Below are 15,934 nucleotides of genomic sequence, written 5' to 3'. Positions count from 1 at the left end.
TGCAGCTGACCATTTCTTTGCAAAAATTATCAATACAGCTATTTTTCATCATTCAGCTAACTTTTTTTAAATACCAAACTCAATCTGATTCTCTCTTAGCAATCTCCTTCATATAAGTTAAAGACAAAGGCATTCTTCTTATTTGACTTGGAGCTTTCAGTGACAGAAAAAGAGCCTGCAAAAAGAATACATGACCCAAAGGCTGGGAACTACCAGGGCAGCACCTTCAGTAGGCTGCTAATACCTGACTCCATGCCCAACACTTTGGACTGATCCCTTCAGCCATTGGATTTCACTATACTAAACATGATTCTCCAAAATGACTGAGAGCCAGCCCTCTCAACATTCAAATGCAACTTACCAGAGGCAGGAATCAGCCCCAGAAAATGAGAAGCATCACATTCATTCTTTTCTCACAGAGAATTTGCACCTTTTTATGCTCTAATTACTTCTACACGTCCAGGTAGTAGCAACTGTCAGCCTGCTTTATCTGCACATGGTTGGAAAGTTACCTTTTTTCTTTTGAATATTGACCCTGCCAAAATTGTTCTTACTTTCTCACCAGATGGCTGAATTATTGTGAAGTGCTCTACAAGGAATGATGTGGTTACAGTGTTCAGAGGTTGCAGCTGCACACTGCCTCTGTAGCACTTCTCATCAGGAGCACTCTTGCCTGCTCTGACCATCAGTCTGTAGTTGAAATTCCAGATGCATTTTAGACAGAAAACTGAGAAGGTTGATTAGAAATATCAAATTACTCCTGTGTGAGAAGATGAGATAACCTTCAGAGAGAAATAACTGAGGCAGGATGTGATGCAGGTCTGTGGGAAGCATTGCTTGAAGAAGGGTAGGAATGTTAAAATAATGAAAGTATTTTTTCATACAACAAATAATTAAACCTTGGAACTCACAACTCCAAAATCTCAAGTGCAGTAAAACTCTTTTATTTTTACCTTGTTTTGAAGAAGCTCTAGAGAAGGTACAAACTACTTTTACTTGTGAGAGCTAGAAGTGTAAATTTGACCCTGATTCTAGGTCTGCTGTGTTCAATTTGTGTGGGTTAAACAGTGTAAAAGGGATGTAGAGCACCCAGAGGCTTCTTCTAGAGAATTTCTCCCAATTGCTGAAATTCTCTCTCCCTAAATCTTGAGATTGTAAATCCAGTTTTGACTCTGCAGCTTTCCCACACATTAAGAATAGGGAAGGAAGACTGAAAGAGCTACAGCCAGCCCTTTGACATCATGGCTTGAAAACAAGAAGGGTGATCTGAAGTATGCAAATCAAATACAAATGTCTGGGAATAGGTGACACTCATGATCTTGCTGGATCATGCTCTTCAATGCATAAGAAGACCTGTTTAGAAGCACATAAAGCTGAGATTTTCTGGTATGAGTATCTCCAAGGGCTGCTGCAGTTAGTGGAAACTAAGAGTGCTCAGTACTTCATGGAAGTCAACTTTTTGTGTGGGTAGGTGCCCTTATGCATGTCTGTGCTTTTTAATTTTTACTCTTTTTTTTTAAGTAAGAGGAGGAGTGTTTTGTATGCTGCTGGTGATGAAGTTTTCCCATAAAGAAAAGCTACATTTAGTGGTCCAAGAAGCTGCAGTTCCTCCCTTCCTCCCTCACTTGTTTTCTCCCTGCTTCCCTTCTTCCATCTGAGTAATGATTCAAATCAGATGGCATGTTGGGAAAATGTGAAAAGAACTTGTACATGTTTGAAAGAGACAATATATCCCTGTTCTCTTTTACTTTCTTCCCTATTTGTGACCTTCCTTTTATCCCATACTACCTCAAAACCCAAGGATTTGGGAGGATCCAAGGGCACCAATGGAAGGAATGCTCCAGCATGTGCTCTTGTCTGACTTTGGCATGGATGGGCAAAGAAACTGGAAACTGTCATCTGACCCTCTCCATGGGCTGCCATCAACTACATCTCAGAGGCTTTCAGAAGAATCCAGAGTGAGGAAAATGTCCCCTCACCATGCTTAGCAGTGAGGGAAGAGATGGGAAGGAATGTGAGCATGACATAGTTGGTGTACAGAACATCCATGCTGCTGCACTTGTTTTCCAATGGAGCATGTCAAAAATAGTGCAAACAGCTCACAGGAATGAGATTCATGGCTCTTTTTTTCATGAATTCTGGAACATACCTTGACCATGTTGCAAAGGTCTGTCTGTCTCCTGAGCCTTTTTACAAACTCTTTAGCTTCTGTTAAAGAAGAAGAGACAGATGTTTCACATCATTAATATTTTACAGTCTAATATACATTAATGAAGACATATTTTAAGTTAGAAAGTAGTTCCCTAGGGGAGATTTGGAGGGTAATGGAGGGCACAGCAGGGGCACTGAGACAGCATTATGGGATGGGCTGGGGACCCTTGCAGTCAAAACTTGCAAGGAGAAGCTGCCCAGCTCACCTCTCTTCCTTCACTGTGAATCTATTAATCCATGATGTGCAGGAAAAAGTCTTTCAATATTTTATTATATAATACTTCCTAATTAATGCTCTGTCAAGCATTCAAATGTAAGAAATGCCAAAATTAAGTCTGTCTGCAATACTGAGCATATGAATCCTATCACAAACTTTTGCCTACACAGGAGCCCTGCTTTACCTCTGTGGAGTTGGTCTTCACTCAATGATCCACTGAGCAACATGATGTTTTAGTAAGAATCTTCAGCTTAATAGGTATAAATACGTGTGTGTGTGTGTGTAGATATTTACAAACACACACATATACCACAGCTTTGTAGACAACAGTTTTTTTCCAATCATCTTCTAATATCAGTCATATTTTCCCTATGGGACTGTGGCTTTTTTCCTTTTATATTGGACTGCTACAGCCATTAATTAATTTATCAGCATAAAGCCACTTGTAAGAGGAAGAGACACAATAATATCTGAGTTTCAGAGGGTATGCTGCATATTATTGGTCATCTACCCAGCCAAAGCAATCACAGCAAGAGACATGTAATGTCCTTAAATCTGTAAAAAGATGTAAGTACATTTCAATTTACCATTAATTGGGAATACTTCTGGCTTAAGTTTATTCTCACACATTATGCAAGACCATTTATTTTTAACTGTATCCCAACTAACTCTAATTGTTGCTACTATCACTGTTATATCAGCTAAATTTTTAAAAAAATAATTTAAGAGTTTTGTAATACAATCTTCTCTGCAGTTTAACCAAAGATTATTTTTGAAAATATCTCTCCTACTCAAACCTACCATTAGACTTGGATGTTTGGAGCAGTAATGGAAAACCTCCCAAAGGATTAAGCATCCAACATTTAACATTTTCACTGAATGATCTGATTGAGTCTATGTGTTGTGCAGGCACCTCCTCCAGGAAATCAGGAAGTAGGATGTTCTCCAATTCCTAGAATACAAATTCATGCTGCTGCACTTGACTGGTGTACCACAGATATTTACAGCAGCATGAAATAAAATGATATTGATAATTTAAATGTAAGTGTAAAGAAACACATTTTTTCTTCCAATTAAGCAAGAGCTAAGCTAACTTTTTTAGCAGAAGGACAAAGATCCTAAGAGTAAATATTCCTTCCTAAATTAATTTCTAGACAATACTTAATGATCTGCTGGAAATAAGAAGCAAATTATTTTTATCAGAAACCTGCATACTTCTATGTGGAAGGCCACTGAGAAATGCAGTAGTGTTCTCAAAGGAAAAGTAACTCTCATAATCTGGAAAATCATCATCAGTTGAAATTTCAGTCACATAACCTCATGCCAGAGCCACAGACCACATTTATAACAGCACACTCCACTGATACTAGGAACTTTCAAATTAATATATAGGGAAAAAATGAAAGCCATCCCAAATTCTACTGTCTCCTTTCAAAACCAAAACCCATACCAGGCTGTCTCAGAGGAAGCAGAAAGATAAGATAAAAGTTGAGGAATAAACAAAAATCCCATTGTACAGCACAAAAGAAAGAGAGAGGCCTTCTCCTTAGAGCTACCAAAAAGACACAAACACATAATAGCATAGCTACAGCAAGGAAATGTGTGTGCAGTACCTTGAATAGATACCTATCATAGCTTTTTAACAGCTGGCACACATCTGGCAGGCACATCAGCTCTATTCTTTCAGGCTGCAGAGATGTCCAGAATGACATGATACAATCTTCCACCTGTCACACAAAGCCCTTTATGAATTTTCACTGATTTTACACTTGTGGAATGTGAAATATGATTCAGTAAGACAACACACAGACACAGAAGCAAAGGAATGACCATGGAGATGGGCTCTTTGCCTGGGCCCATCCTGGCTGGCCTCCAGTGTGCTGGGGAAGCAGCAACAAGCTGAACCTCACCAGGCAGTGTACAAAAGAGGAAAGAAACAAAGAATTGTGCCATGGATATGAGGATGTAGTTAAAGATATGTATCCATGGCTATGTGAAATGTGCTCAGCTCAGATTTACTGAGGTACCAGGAGGGCTCAGGATATATGCACAAACTCAGATTCTTGGAGCATGTTGTGTTAATTCAGAATTTTAAAATAACTCGACTGAATGCTCCTTTTGTCCATAAATCATCATCTACCTTGGCTCAAACCATCAAGTAAATAAGATACACAGACACAATTTTGCCCTTACAGTTGTTTGCTGTTGTCAGAGTAAATGTTATTAAAGAAAAAGCATACCTTGTCAAGCTTGGTCTCTCTCACCATTTGTAAAATAACTTGACAATAGTTGTAGTAGTCATTGGCAAGCAGTGCAATCTGTTACCAAAAAGAAGGTACAAAATGATCTCACAGGAAAAGAGCTCACTTGTTTTATGGCTGTGTACTTTCAACGTACCAGTTCATAGGGGTATGTCTCACTTTGTGCTTGTTCTCCAAAGAAGAACTGGTTGAAATCAGGAGAAAGGTAATGAAATGTCTCTTGTTCAGTCTTCAGATAAATGACAGATGGATAATACTGCAAATTCTTACTCTTGATGCATCAGAATTTATTTTGGACAATTAAAAAAAAAAAGATTGCAATTACTTTGTCAGTTTGGTTAAAGGTGTTAAGTATTTTCTTGAAGTTGTAGGACGTGATTTTATAATAAGATGTATTTCTTTAGAGAAATGCTTGTCTTTTTTTAGAAAATAGGGGTGGGTGAAAAAAACAAGACGGGCTGCCTAAATGTTTAAATCCTAAACTGTACATGAATTTCTTTTCAAAACCAATAAATATTTAATGCTATACATATCTTCCATATATCTTTTCTATAGCACTCGTGTCACACTTGTAACGCTCTGCATAAGGCTGCAGGTAGCTGGCTGTGCTGTGGGGCTGACAGAACGTTTCCCACTGGCTGTCATTGTCACAGCACTCATGACTGCACCCGAGCACTCGGTGGAACTAAGTCACACATCCAGCCTCTCCTGCTTTCCTCACTTTGGTCCACAAAAGTTTGATGCTCATGCTCTGCTGGCTGACATACAACAAGCCTGGTGTCAGGTCATCCCATGACAGCTTGCTGAGGGGAGAACTGCCACAGGTTAGTTTTGCATCTGCCCTTTTCTGTGGGCAGGGATTCTGGTCTTTCTTCTTAAAAATTTCCTAGTATTTAAATACTTCTCATGACAATAAACTCTGAGCATGTTGATGATGTTGTCAACAACATGTTGGAAAGACACTTTCTCAACAGCAGGAGGGTCTGCTACTGTGGGCCTCAGGCAAGGAAGGCTGTGTCCCACTAACTCCCCCAATATTCAAAACCTGATCTGTCAGCCACAATTTCTGCTCTCAGCACAGAAAAAATTATTAGAGCTGACATTAAGACAATAAATATATTTAGCTAATGGATGAAATAGGAGTGAGGGAACTAAGCATGTAGTGAGATTACACAGACCAAGATTATTTTGAGGAAGATGGGCTAGCTGTATTTCATCAGAACATATTAGATAGAAGTTGTAATTAAACACACAGATAGACATTTTGTTATGTCTAATGTATCCGAAACTCACTGTTCCCTTTTTTGGTCTATTCTTCTTGTAATCAGCTGCATTTTCAGAACTCCAGGAACTTCTACTGTGATAAAATAAATAACAGAAAAAAGCAAACATTTAAAAGCCCACTGATTCATTCTGTATTTAGTAAGAAAATGAGCTCAAACTGGATAGACTATACTAGGTTGGAGAATTGTATTTGGGAAACAAACCCTGCTCCCTTTCCTGTAATTGGGTAATCCCATGATTTTCTAGCAAATCTGGGACCAATTTTTCTGAATTCTGAATTTTAAGATTTAACTGAACCATTCATTTTAATGACAATTAACCATTTAACAGTGCAACGTCTTTGAACTTCTTGCACCAGAACCGTGGGTTTGTATTTCTAGTTGCAGTTTGTTTGGAATGGTAATAACTACTACAAATATGAAAATAACAAAAACATTATAATCCTTTTGCTTAGGTTTCACGGTTATTACATTTTCTGCATCACACAGAGGTTTAGATGGCATTTTGTTTCTGACTGCTTCCCATTAACTTTTCAAGTTGGCCATGGTGTTCCACACAGTCAGAATTTACTTAGATCTCCGAAGGCTTGACCACTGGCTTGCTGCTGAAAGCAGGCACAACAGGCTGCTTTCTTGCTGTGCTTTCTCCTAGCTCTCTCCCTGCCTGTTTTGTTGATGCTGATGGTAGCAGAGGCAGAGGCAATGTTGCTAGTAAAAAATGGATGTCTCCAGTCAAGCCTCCATCTGCTGCTGACACCTGCTCACTGTCTATGAAAGCATTTCAGACTCAAGGGTCCTGCTGGACTTGGCTGGCTGGAAGGGTGGCAGGCTGTCTAACCAGAACCTGGCTACTGGGTTTCACTGCTGTGATGCATTACAAACCAGGGTACCACCATACACCCTTGAAGGGACAGAGGACAAAATGTAACAACTTATCCTCCTGTAAACTCCAGCCACTGAAAATGCTTCCTCTCCACCCTCTGCCATCCACAGGACTTGCCTTGCCACCTTTCCCCCTGCCCTACTCTGTGCCATGAAGGCTGTGCTCCAGCAAAACAACCAATTTGGCTGCCCAAGTCAGGGCACAGCATCCAGGCTGAGTATGTTTGGTAGAGCTGGTGACTCTTTTGCCCAAACATTTTAGAAGTGCTGACTGGACAAAGCAAACACATGTAAGTAGAGATGTTTCATAACACTTCTTTCAAATAGGTCCTTCCTGAAGATTTCTAAAGCCTGTGAAATAAAATTAATGAATATTTTCCAGCTCCTGCTCTCCCTGAGAAGGCAGCCAGCTGTATCTTCTGCTGCTGCTACTATGGCAACAGGGATCAGCATGGCTCGTCTCCAGTGCCTCTGTTCCCTCGGCAGCCTGGCTCCCCACTCCCCTGACACAGGGACATCCAGGACAGACAAGGAGTCCTCTGCCCCAGCAGCCAGCCAGGAGCTCCGTGCTGGTTAGGTGCAAATCCCTGTGGAACACTGACAAACAGTTCTGTGCCCTCCCTCTGCAACCACAGGGGGCTGGGACTCACCTGGTGCTTGGCTGCACATCAGAGATGCTCACTTCCCCCGGAGAGCAGTGCCTGGGTAGAGACAGAACACACAAAAGAGGAGGTGGGTGGGAGATGGGGAAAATGGGAGACAAAAGAATCATAAAGAGTTTCACCATCTCCCTTGCAAAGTTTGGGAAAAGCTATGGTGTGGGAACTAAAGCTAAAATTGGAAATACAACAATGGGGATGAAATAAAGAATAACAGAGACGCAAATGGGAAGAAGAAAAGAAAAATGAAAGAAAGGAAGGTGATGAATGTGCATGCTGTTGACTGTCAGATTACACAGAGATTAGAAAAGTTAATTTGCTAGAAGCAAAATAATTTTTTAATGAAAAAATAGTACGTTTGCTTCACTAGCCAGTCAGGAGCCTAAACCTTGCCTATTGCTAGAATCAAAAAACCAGCTCTTACACAACCAGAATTCAACAACATTTTTTAAATACTGTACTCTGAGTCAGACCAGGTACCATTTTAGGGGGAGCTTGTCCTCAAAGCTCTCATTCCAAAAGGGAACACATTCTGTTGCAATACAAATCAGTAAATACCATATTCCCTCATGTCTGTAATACATTTGCAGACCTCATTGACTACAGCTGCTTATATTTATACTACTTTCATAGCACCATCATCAGAGCAGTGGTACACATATCTTCAAAGAATTGAAGATTTCTAAATGAATCACAGGTGCTGTGTAAGACCATCCTCATCACCCCTTATGTGGATATGTTCCAACCCGGACACATCCGAGGTTCCACCCACCATCAAAATGCAAACACCTTCTTTGTATTTAAAGGCAAACCATTATAATCTTACTGCCATTTCTGTGATACCCACAAGCACAGCTCCCAGGCTGACAGGTCCTTCAGTAGCCTAGTTCCTCACTACCAGCACCATGTCACTTGCTGGCTGTCATGGTCAAGAAATATCCTTTGCAGTACAGAAACAGTCCACAATTTTGGAGCCATTCTTTTCCTTGCCAACCCACAGGCTGATGGATGCTGTGGTCTCTCAGCTGGGCTCAGGGATGCACTTTCCTCGCTGGTAGGTGTGACAGAAAAAGCATCTGCATGTTGGATTTTATTCAGGCATGGGAGGGCGCAGTAGCTATTTAGGACACCTTCACCACTGAAACAGATATCCCCAGCCTCTGCCTGAGGGAAGTGGCAACAAGCCAGAGAAGTTATCCCATTAGAGGGGTCTGGACAACAGACTGGCACTGGACTGCACTGAAATGCTACATTAAAAATCCTCTTCACTCTGATTTGGAAATTTCCACACAAATACACTCTCAAAAATTGACATTATAAGTCAAACACCCTGATGTGTTTACACACATGATAACTTATATAAGAACACAATTTCTTCTTGCAGGTAAAAGAGTCATCAAGTTTTAATTACTTCTTCAAAATTTCAAAATTTTAAGTAAAAAACAATCTAGACTTTTCCATTGCTGGTTTTATCAGTTTTATTGGATCATGAAAAATTAATGGTGATTTCAAAAAGTACTGAGCCTTACTGATAGGACAGCAAAGATGAGTTATTTCCTTCATTACTTAAAAATTTACAAAACTCCACACAAATGGAAACTAACTCACTTTTTTGATTGAAACAGATGTTTTTTTAGTATGTAACCTAATTACTTCTTTCAGAGTCGTACTACTCATCCTTCTCTGGCTGAATTTTGTGCTTTTCTATTGCTTTCTCTCTGTTTTCTCCTGCTGTGCTATATGAGATACTGAGAAGTAATTGTGACACCCATCTGCCCAGGTGTTGTGGGCCTGCATGTTGGCTTGGGACAGGGACATGTAGCTGAATTTAGAATGGAAGCTGTTCTAATTTCAGCTATCTGGCGTGCCTCAACATTTTAGTGTCTTCTTAAAATTGTCTTTAATGAAGGAAGCATCAGACAAGGTAATTTTGTGGTTAAGGGACTTCTATACTGCAGCTAGAAATATGATCTTTGTCTGAATATGATCTTTGTCTGAATATGATCTTTATATTTTGATTTTTTTTTTAATCTGAAAAGTTACAGAATCATAGAATACTTTGGTTGGTAAGGGACTGTCAAGGGTTATCCAGTCTAACTGCCAAGGACAGGGACACCTTCCACTAGAGCAGGTTGCTCAGAGCCCTATCCAGCCTGGCCTTGAACAATTCCAAGGATGGGGATCCACAGCTTCTCTGGGCAACCTGTTCCAGTGCCTCACCACCCTCACTGTAAACAATTTCCTCCTAATACCCAGTCAAAGCCTACCCTCTTTCAGTACAAAGTCTTTCCCCAGCTCTCCAGTCCCTTTAGGTACTGGAAGGTGCTTTAAGGTCTGCCTGGAGCCTTCTCTTCTCCAGGCTGAGGAACACCAACTCTCAGCCTTTTCTCAATAGGACAGGTGTTTATCTTAAGAACCAAAATCAGATCAGTAGGTGGCTGGTTGATGTCAGTCCTTTCCCTGCAATGCACGTCCTATTCCTTGCCCTGGCCAAATTAAACACAGTTTTTTAGGAGTGGGTGTCTGGGCAGGCACCCCTGCAGCTGCTGGAGGAGGAGGAGGAGGCCTGGAGCAGCCAGGGCAGCAGCTCCCCTGTGGTTAACATGACCTGCAGGGTGTTCCCCAGCCCACAGAGGTGATGGCTCATTTCCATGAGGAGGCACAAAGACAGAAGCTATGCTGGCAGATGTGGTGTGTCTGTCTCCCAGCAGTGGCTAAAGTCCTTCTTTCTGCACCTGCCCCAAACTCAGCTAACATTGCTTCTTGGGTTCCTCCCACTTTATCATTTTTTGCCTCATCTTTCTACACTGGGAGGAAAAAAAGAGCAACAATTCAAATCATTCTGTTCTCTCTCAGCTCTCATATGACCAGAGCATTCAACTTTCCTTTTATGCCCATCAAGATTGCTATTTTTAAGTGATGTTGCAGGGAAACACCTTTCTTTCCATGAAAAGGAAAGACGAGCAGAAACTTAGCCAGAGATCTGAAATATCCATTAAACAGTGGACAAGACCTTTCCTCATCGTGGATGTCAAACCTTAGGCCTGTTCTGGGTATACTGGGTACAGAGGAAGTGAAGGATATCCCTTTAGTAAGTGTGACATGGGAAACCAGCCTCAAATTTCCTATGAATAATTTGTTTAGTCTCCCAACAACAGACTGCCAGTCAATCATCTACAGAACCTGATCCTCTGTCCTGTCTCCACATTTATCCTTGTCTCTCTATGGACTTCTGCAACATTACCTGCCATAAAACCTGTGAAGAAAGGCAACAAACCTATGGGTGTAATTTTTCCATGTTCTTCCAAAGCATGCACTCAATTAAGTAAATATTATACAAAATATCACTGAAACAGCGTCAGCATCACCAGATATGTGGGTCCTTATAGACTGATTTGTATCCCCCTAGCATCCCTGCCACAGAATAATGATGTATCTTCATATTAAATGATGAAAACCTAATTACAGATTTTACCCATATATACACTAAACTAATGTACAAGACTGTAAGAGAATGAGGATACAAATACAAACCTGGTCTTCAAAGCCCAAGGCAGAGACTGCACCTAATTTTTTTCTTCAGTGTAAATGAGAGTAAAACTGCTGCAGAATGGCAGCATTTCTCTTCCTTTCTTTTTCCTTTTTTTTTTTTTTTTTTTGGGGGGGGGAAGAAATTCAAGCCTGTGGTTTGTTTATCTAAACCATGAGCTCAACCATGAGAATTCTTCCTCTCCTGCCCACAACATGCTCCTGTCTACCCTTTAACCTGCCATAGTATCTTACATTCATTCTAGGACTTTAGGCTTTTAAGTTTCGCAATCCATTTTTAATTGTCTTACACATTTTCTTATTGATGTTCTCTTACAAGAGGTGATTTTAAAATCTGATTATTTTAAACCTAAGTGAATGAAGTATTTTTGAAGTACTGTTTCAAGCAGTAAAAACCGAGATAACGAGATTGTGTGTAGGACTCTTCAAAACAGCACAGTCATTTATACTGTAATACATTTCTCCAGCCTGCTGTTTAATGAGGAAGGTGATAGAATGTCAAGAAGCCATTTCAATATGGGTTTTTTTGAGCTCCCATTTAAAGTCTTAACATATTAAGCTCTTCTTTTACGTTCAGCATGAGTTCCAGCTCTTAAGATCTATGTGGCTAAAACATCCAATTTTTGGAAGTCTAATTAGGCAGTGTCTGTTTCCAAAATGCAGCTTGTCTATTAGGGCACAGCACTTAATGGCACAGCACTTTCACAGTGTTTATAATGAGAAAAAAATATAATGCTACCGTCAGTGTTCAACAGAAGATTTACAGATTTACATGGACAGAAAACATATAGACAGTCATGTGGCATTTTTTGATCAAAACATTTTTAAAAACAAACCTGAGATAATTTTGTTCATACAGAAGACAGCAAAAACGTGCATAAAAGGAAGACTCCTTCTTGATAGCTATTCCATCATAATGATATCTAGAAAATTTAAAAAAATATTAACTGTATGATTTTCAACATGTCAACAGATTCATAATCCTCTTTTGAAAGCAGATGATCATACTGTTCAATCAAGAAAAGATCAAGTAGAAAAAGCGATATTTGTTTTTTAAATTCTGTTGAATGTTTATTTTCCCAAACAGAAAATAATTACGCAAACTTTTTCCAAACTCCCTTTAACAGTTTTTGTCCTGCAATGACACCCTCTTCTAAATGAAATAAACCTTAAGCCAGTGAATGGAGTGCCTCAGATTTGTACAGGACAGTTAGCCAAGTCAGAAAACAGACCTAGCAGGCAGAGGTCCCCATATCCCCACGGAATTTGAAGGATTTAGTGCAGCTGTTCCTCGGCCATTCACAGTAGCTCAGTGACTGGATGGCCCATCAGTGTCATGGCAAGCTAAAACTCAAGGAAACTGCCAGACCTTCTGTAAGATTTATCTGAGCTCAGTGAGAAACAGAGGCACCATCCCTGGTCCCAGGGTGCTGCCAGCCGGGAGCCAGGGGAGCAGGACCTGCTTTGGGCCACCTGCTGATGGCAAGAGAGAGCATGGAGGCCACCAAACACCATCCCAAATCCTGTCTGCTGTGAGCAGGAGCCTAGGAGTGTCTGAGGAGAGGCACTCCCAAAAAAAAGGATCTCTTGGCTCAAGCTGAATGCAAGTCCAGACTTGTGGAGACAAGTCAGGGCATGTTGTTCTCAAAGCCCATACTTGACAGCTACACAAAATGCTTGTAAAATTATTCAGCCTCAATGAGCTTAAAACATCCTTTTTCCTAGTCTGGATATTCAGTGTGCAAGTATAACTTTGCATATGAAAAGCACCAAACTCTCTGTGCTCTAGAAGAGAGGGAAGGGAAAAGAAAGGACATTTAGGAGGAGGACCTGAAGATGTCTGATTTAAATGGTTTGAAACTGTACAGCATTTCCATTGACCATCAGTATGTGCTGGGTCACTCCATGGAGGTGTGCAAAGACAAAAAGCACAATACAGACATTAAAAATTAATCATTAATCACCACCCCTGTGCATCCCAGAGCCAGTCTTTCCTGGCCTACAGATGCAGTGTCTGAAGAGCTCTAAGTAAGGCTGTGATGTCTGGCAGATGTTTCATGCAAGCCATGCTGTTAATAGCCAATACAAATTGGAGCACCAAGGTCTTTTAAAAAGCAGTCTAATCTGGAATTCATGCCTTACCAAAACAGATCTGATGTGGTGGTTTCCATGGAATTAAATCTATTTAATGTCCTTGGCTACACCATGAATTATTCTGGATCTTGGGTTGTGTTACAGACTTGCAACCAACAATTCAGCTACCATATTGCAGTGCTGGGGCTGAAAAGTCAGCCACTTTAACATTTTATTAGAACAGTTATAACTAACTTTTTCAAACAAAGGACAAAAGCCCAATACCTGATGCTCCCTGCTGTGGTTCGCTTTCTTGTCACCAGGCCTGGGAAAACTAACTGAATAAGCTGTATAAACAAAGAGAAAATTAGAGATGCTTGGCAAATTCATTCAAAGATGCAAAAATGTATCAGGCACACTTTTTTGCCTTTAATCACTTTGTTTGCTTTTCATCATTTCCAGGCTAATACCTGTTTTTACATAACTCAATCAGGCATTTGTGGATCCAAGGCTTAATAATTTAAAGGATTACCTCTCTCAGGTAGGATTTTTTTTTTTTATAGTTAGCACTAGAAAACAGTGCTCACACCAAGAGACCCCCTGCAGCCAGGGCAGGATCAATCAGCTGGGGGAACCTGAAGGTGCCCTGATGGTCCCATACTCTGCCAGACCTTCAAGCCTTATTCATTTAAGAAGGATTTACACAAGGCTTCACCTACCCACTCGTACTCTTGGCAGGTGTACTGACATGATAGGGCCAGACTTATCTGTCTTAAAAGGACAGGAATCATCAAGCTGCAAAGCAACCTTTTGACCACTGTGGTGGTGTGAGCTGAGGTCATGCAGCATCTGTCAAGGCTGGGCTCTACAGAGTAATTAGATACTGTCAGGGTTATAATCTACTTCACTACGATTATTCTGCATGAGCTGTCCTGAGACTAACAGAGACTAACTCAGGACACCTGGGTCCAGGACTAACCCAGGACACTCTAATATTCCCAATATAGCAGGAACAGAGGATTTACTCTGTGTTAGGAAGGAGTGAGGGGAGTTTCCACTCAGCAGCACAAAGCTTGGACACTGCACAGTGTGCTGTTGGTCCAAAGGCCTGATAAAGCACCCATCAACACACACTTCTAGTTTTTATGGTGGACCTGTTCATTTCTGCATGCACCCACCCCAGCTGCTCCCTTTCTCAAATTGATAGCTTAGCATAATCCTATTTTTCTGAAAAGACAGTCTGTGAAACTGGGGCTTTTGTGGCACAAGACATATCCTTCCTCCCTCTGCCATTCCTTACAGAGCCAGTGATGTATTTGGGCAGAGGGATAGGGCAGATGAGACAAGTAGTGCCTTCATCCACCATAGTTTGATCCACATGGGGCTGGACTGCAAAAGCCCTTGCAGTCCACACACATGGAGCACAGTCAGGTTACTACAGCTTGGTAAATTATTAATAGCTCAGCCCATTATAGGCTGTGGCAAGTGATTACACATGCACTCAGGTTAAACCAGGATGGCTGCAGCTCCTGCTCTCCTCAGCTTCTTGCTACAAGGTCCATTCTCTTGCTGCAGAAGGCCAGACCATTTCAAGGCACTGGGGAGCAGCAGCCCAGCTTGCTGCTTTGGGATGTGCCAGCTTGCACTGCAATGCACTGGGTTGGTTGAGGCTGTGAGCAAACAGTTGAAGCACCAGCCCACAGCAGCTCTGGCTCATCAGCTCTTCCATGTGACCAGACTCACACTTCATCTGTGCCTGTCCCAGCTTAAAAGTCAAGCACATTAAGGTAAACCACACCAAGGCTTGGCTTTCAGGTGGTAACTCAGCTGTGCTGGAGCACTGGAAGGCTACAGGCAGGATAGGATTAATCTCATCTACGTGGCTACAAGGCAGAGGAGTCTAAGATAGTTGCTGCAGACTACATGGTCAATGGGAAAAACAAATGGCAGGTCTGAGGCCCCTTTCATCTGAGCTGTCTGAGGTGACTCATTTCATGTGAGGAAATGTGTGTAGCTACTTATTTCTCTTCAGTGGCTACCTAGAGATTTTTAAGGTGACAAGCTTCATGGCCAATGTCTATGCTGAGCCAGGCAAATTCTACCCATAGTCTTAGCTGATGGGTGATGATCCATTAAGCTGTGGTAATAAATTACACTCAAATATTAATTTTCAGCAAAAGTGATTTAACTTATCCAGTAAAAAAAATTAGATTCAACTGAATTGAGATAAATGATTCCTAGAATGGGGTTAGCCATACAAATGAAATTTACTTCAGGTACAACTTGCACTTAAATTATTTTGGGCTTGTGTTAAAGCAATGCTTAGTAGCTCTTATTATGGGAATTAACAGAAAGTTAGCCATATAAAATAGGAAGTTCTGAAGTCTAAATAAGAAGTCTTGAACAATAAATAATCACAATATCTTCCTTAATTTGTTAAAAAATGTTGAATAGCTATGGGTGTTGATTGCAATTTGAATTCTAAGTTCCATGGGTTGTATCAACCTCTATGTAATAGAAGTGGAACTGTTAGAAGGAGATTCAGTTCTACATCTGCATTTGTTTTGCTTGGATGGCTCTGTAGCAACTTCTTAGAGTATGTTTGGAGCAAAATCTCCTCAAGTATACTGAAAAGGGAAAGTATAAAATTATGTAACAACCAGAGGTATCTTTTAAAGACAGAAGAATCATCTCCTTGGAATGAGTTGCATAACTTTCTGCTGTTAAAAAAAGAAAACTGTAAAACTTTCTAAAATATATTGGCAAAAGAAATCTTTGGTAGTGTATCATGCACCAGTT

The 15,934-nt window shown here is 40.8% G+C and overlaps 1 protein-coding gene across 1 annotated transcript in view; it reads right to left on the bottom strand.

Moving 5' to 3' along the window:
* Nucleotides 1-15,934, bottom strand: part of RFX8 (RFX family member 8, lacking RFX DNA binding domain) — a 33,894-nt gene that overhangs the window by 11,918 nt on the left and 6,042 nt on the right. The window contains exons 4-12 of the mRNA XM_031056145.1: nt 13,421-13,482; nt 11,899-11,985; nt 7,505-7,555; nt 5,983-6,046; nt 4,826-4,960; nt 4,669-4,746; nt 4,042-4,155; nt 3,230-3,380; nt 2,150-2,208 (exon numbers count right to left, since the gene is read on the bottom strand). Coding sequence (XP_030912005.1) covers nt 2,150-2,208; nt 3,230-3,380; nt 4,042-4,155; nt 4,669-4,746; nt 4,826-4,960; nt 5,983-6,046; nt 7,505-7,555; nt 11,899-11,985; nt 13,421-13,482 — 801 coding nt within the window. The remainder of the gene's footprint in view (nt 1-2,149; nt 2,209-3,229; nt 3,381-4,041; nt 4,156-4,668; nt 4,747-4,825; nt 4,961-5,982; nt 6,047-7,504; nt 7,556-11,898; nt 11,986-13,420; nt 13,483-15,934) is intronic.

The sequence above is a fragment of the Geospiza fortis genome, unplaced genomic scaffold, assembly GCF_000277835.1.
Source record: "Geospiza fortis unplaced genomic scaffold, GeoFor_1.0 scaffold192, whole genome shotgun sequence".
NCBI lineage: Eukaryota > Metazoa > Chordata > Aves > Passeriformes > Thraupidae > Geospiza > Geospiza fortis.
The sequence above is the reverse complement of the archived record's forward strand: the minus strand, read 5'-3'. Positions and strand labels throughout refer to the sequence as shown.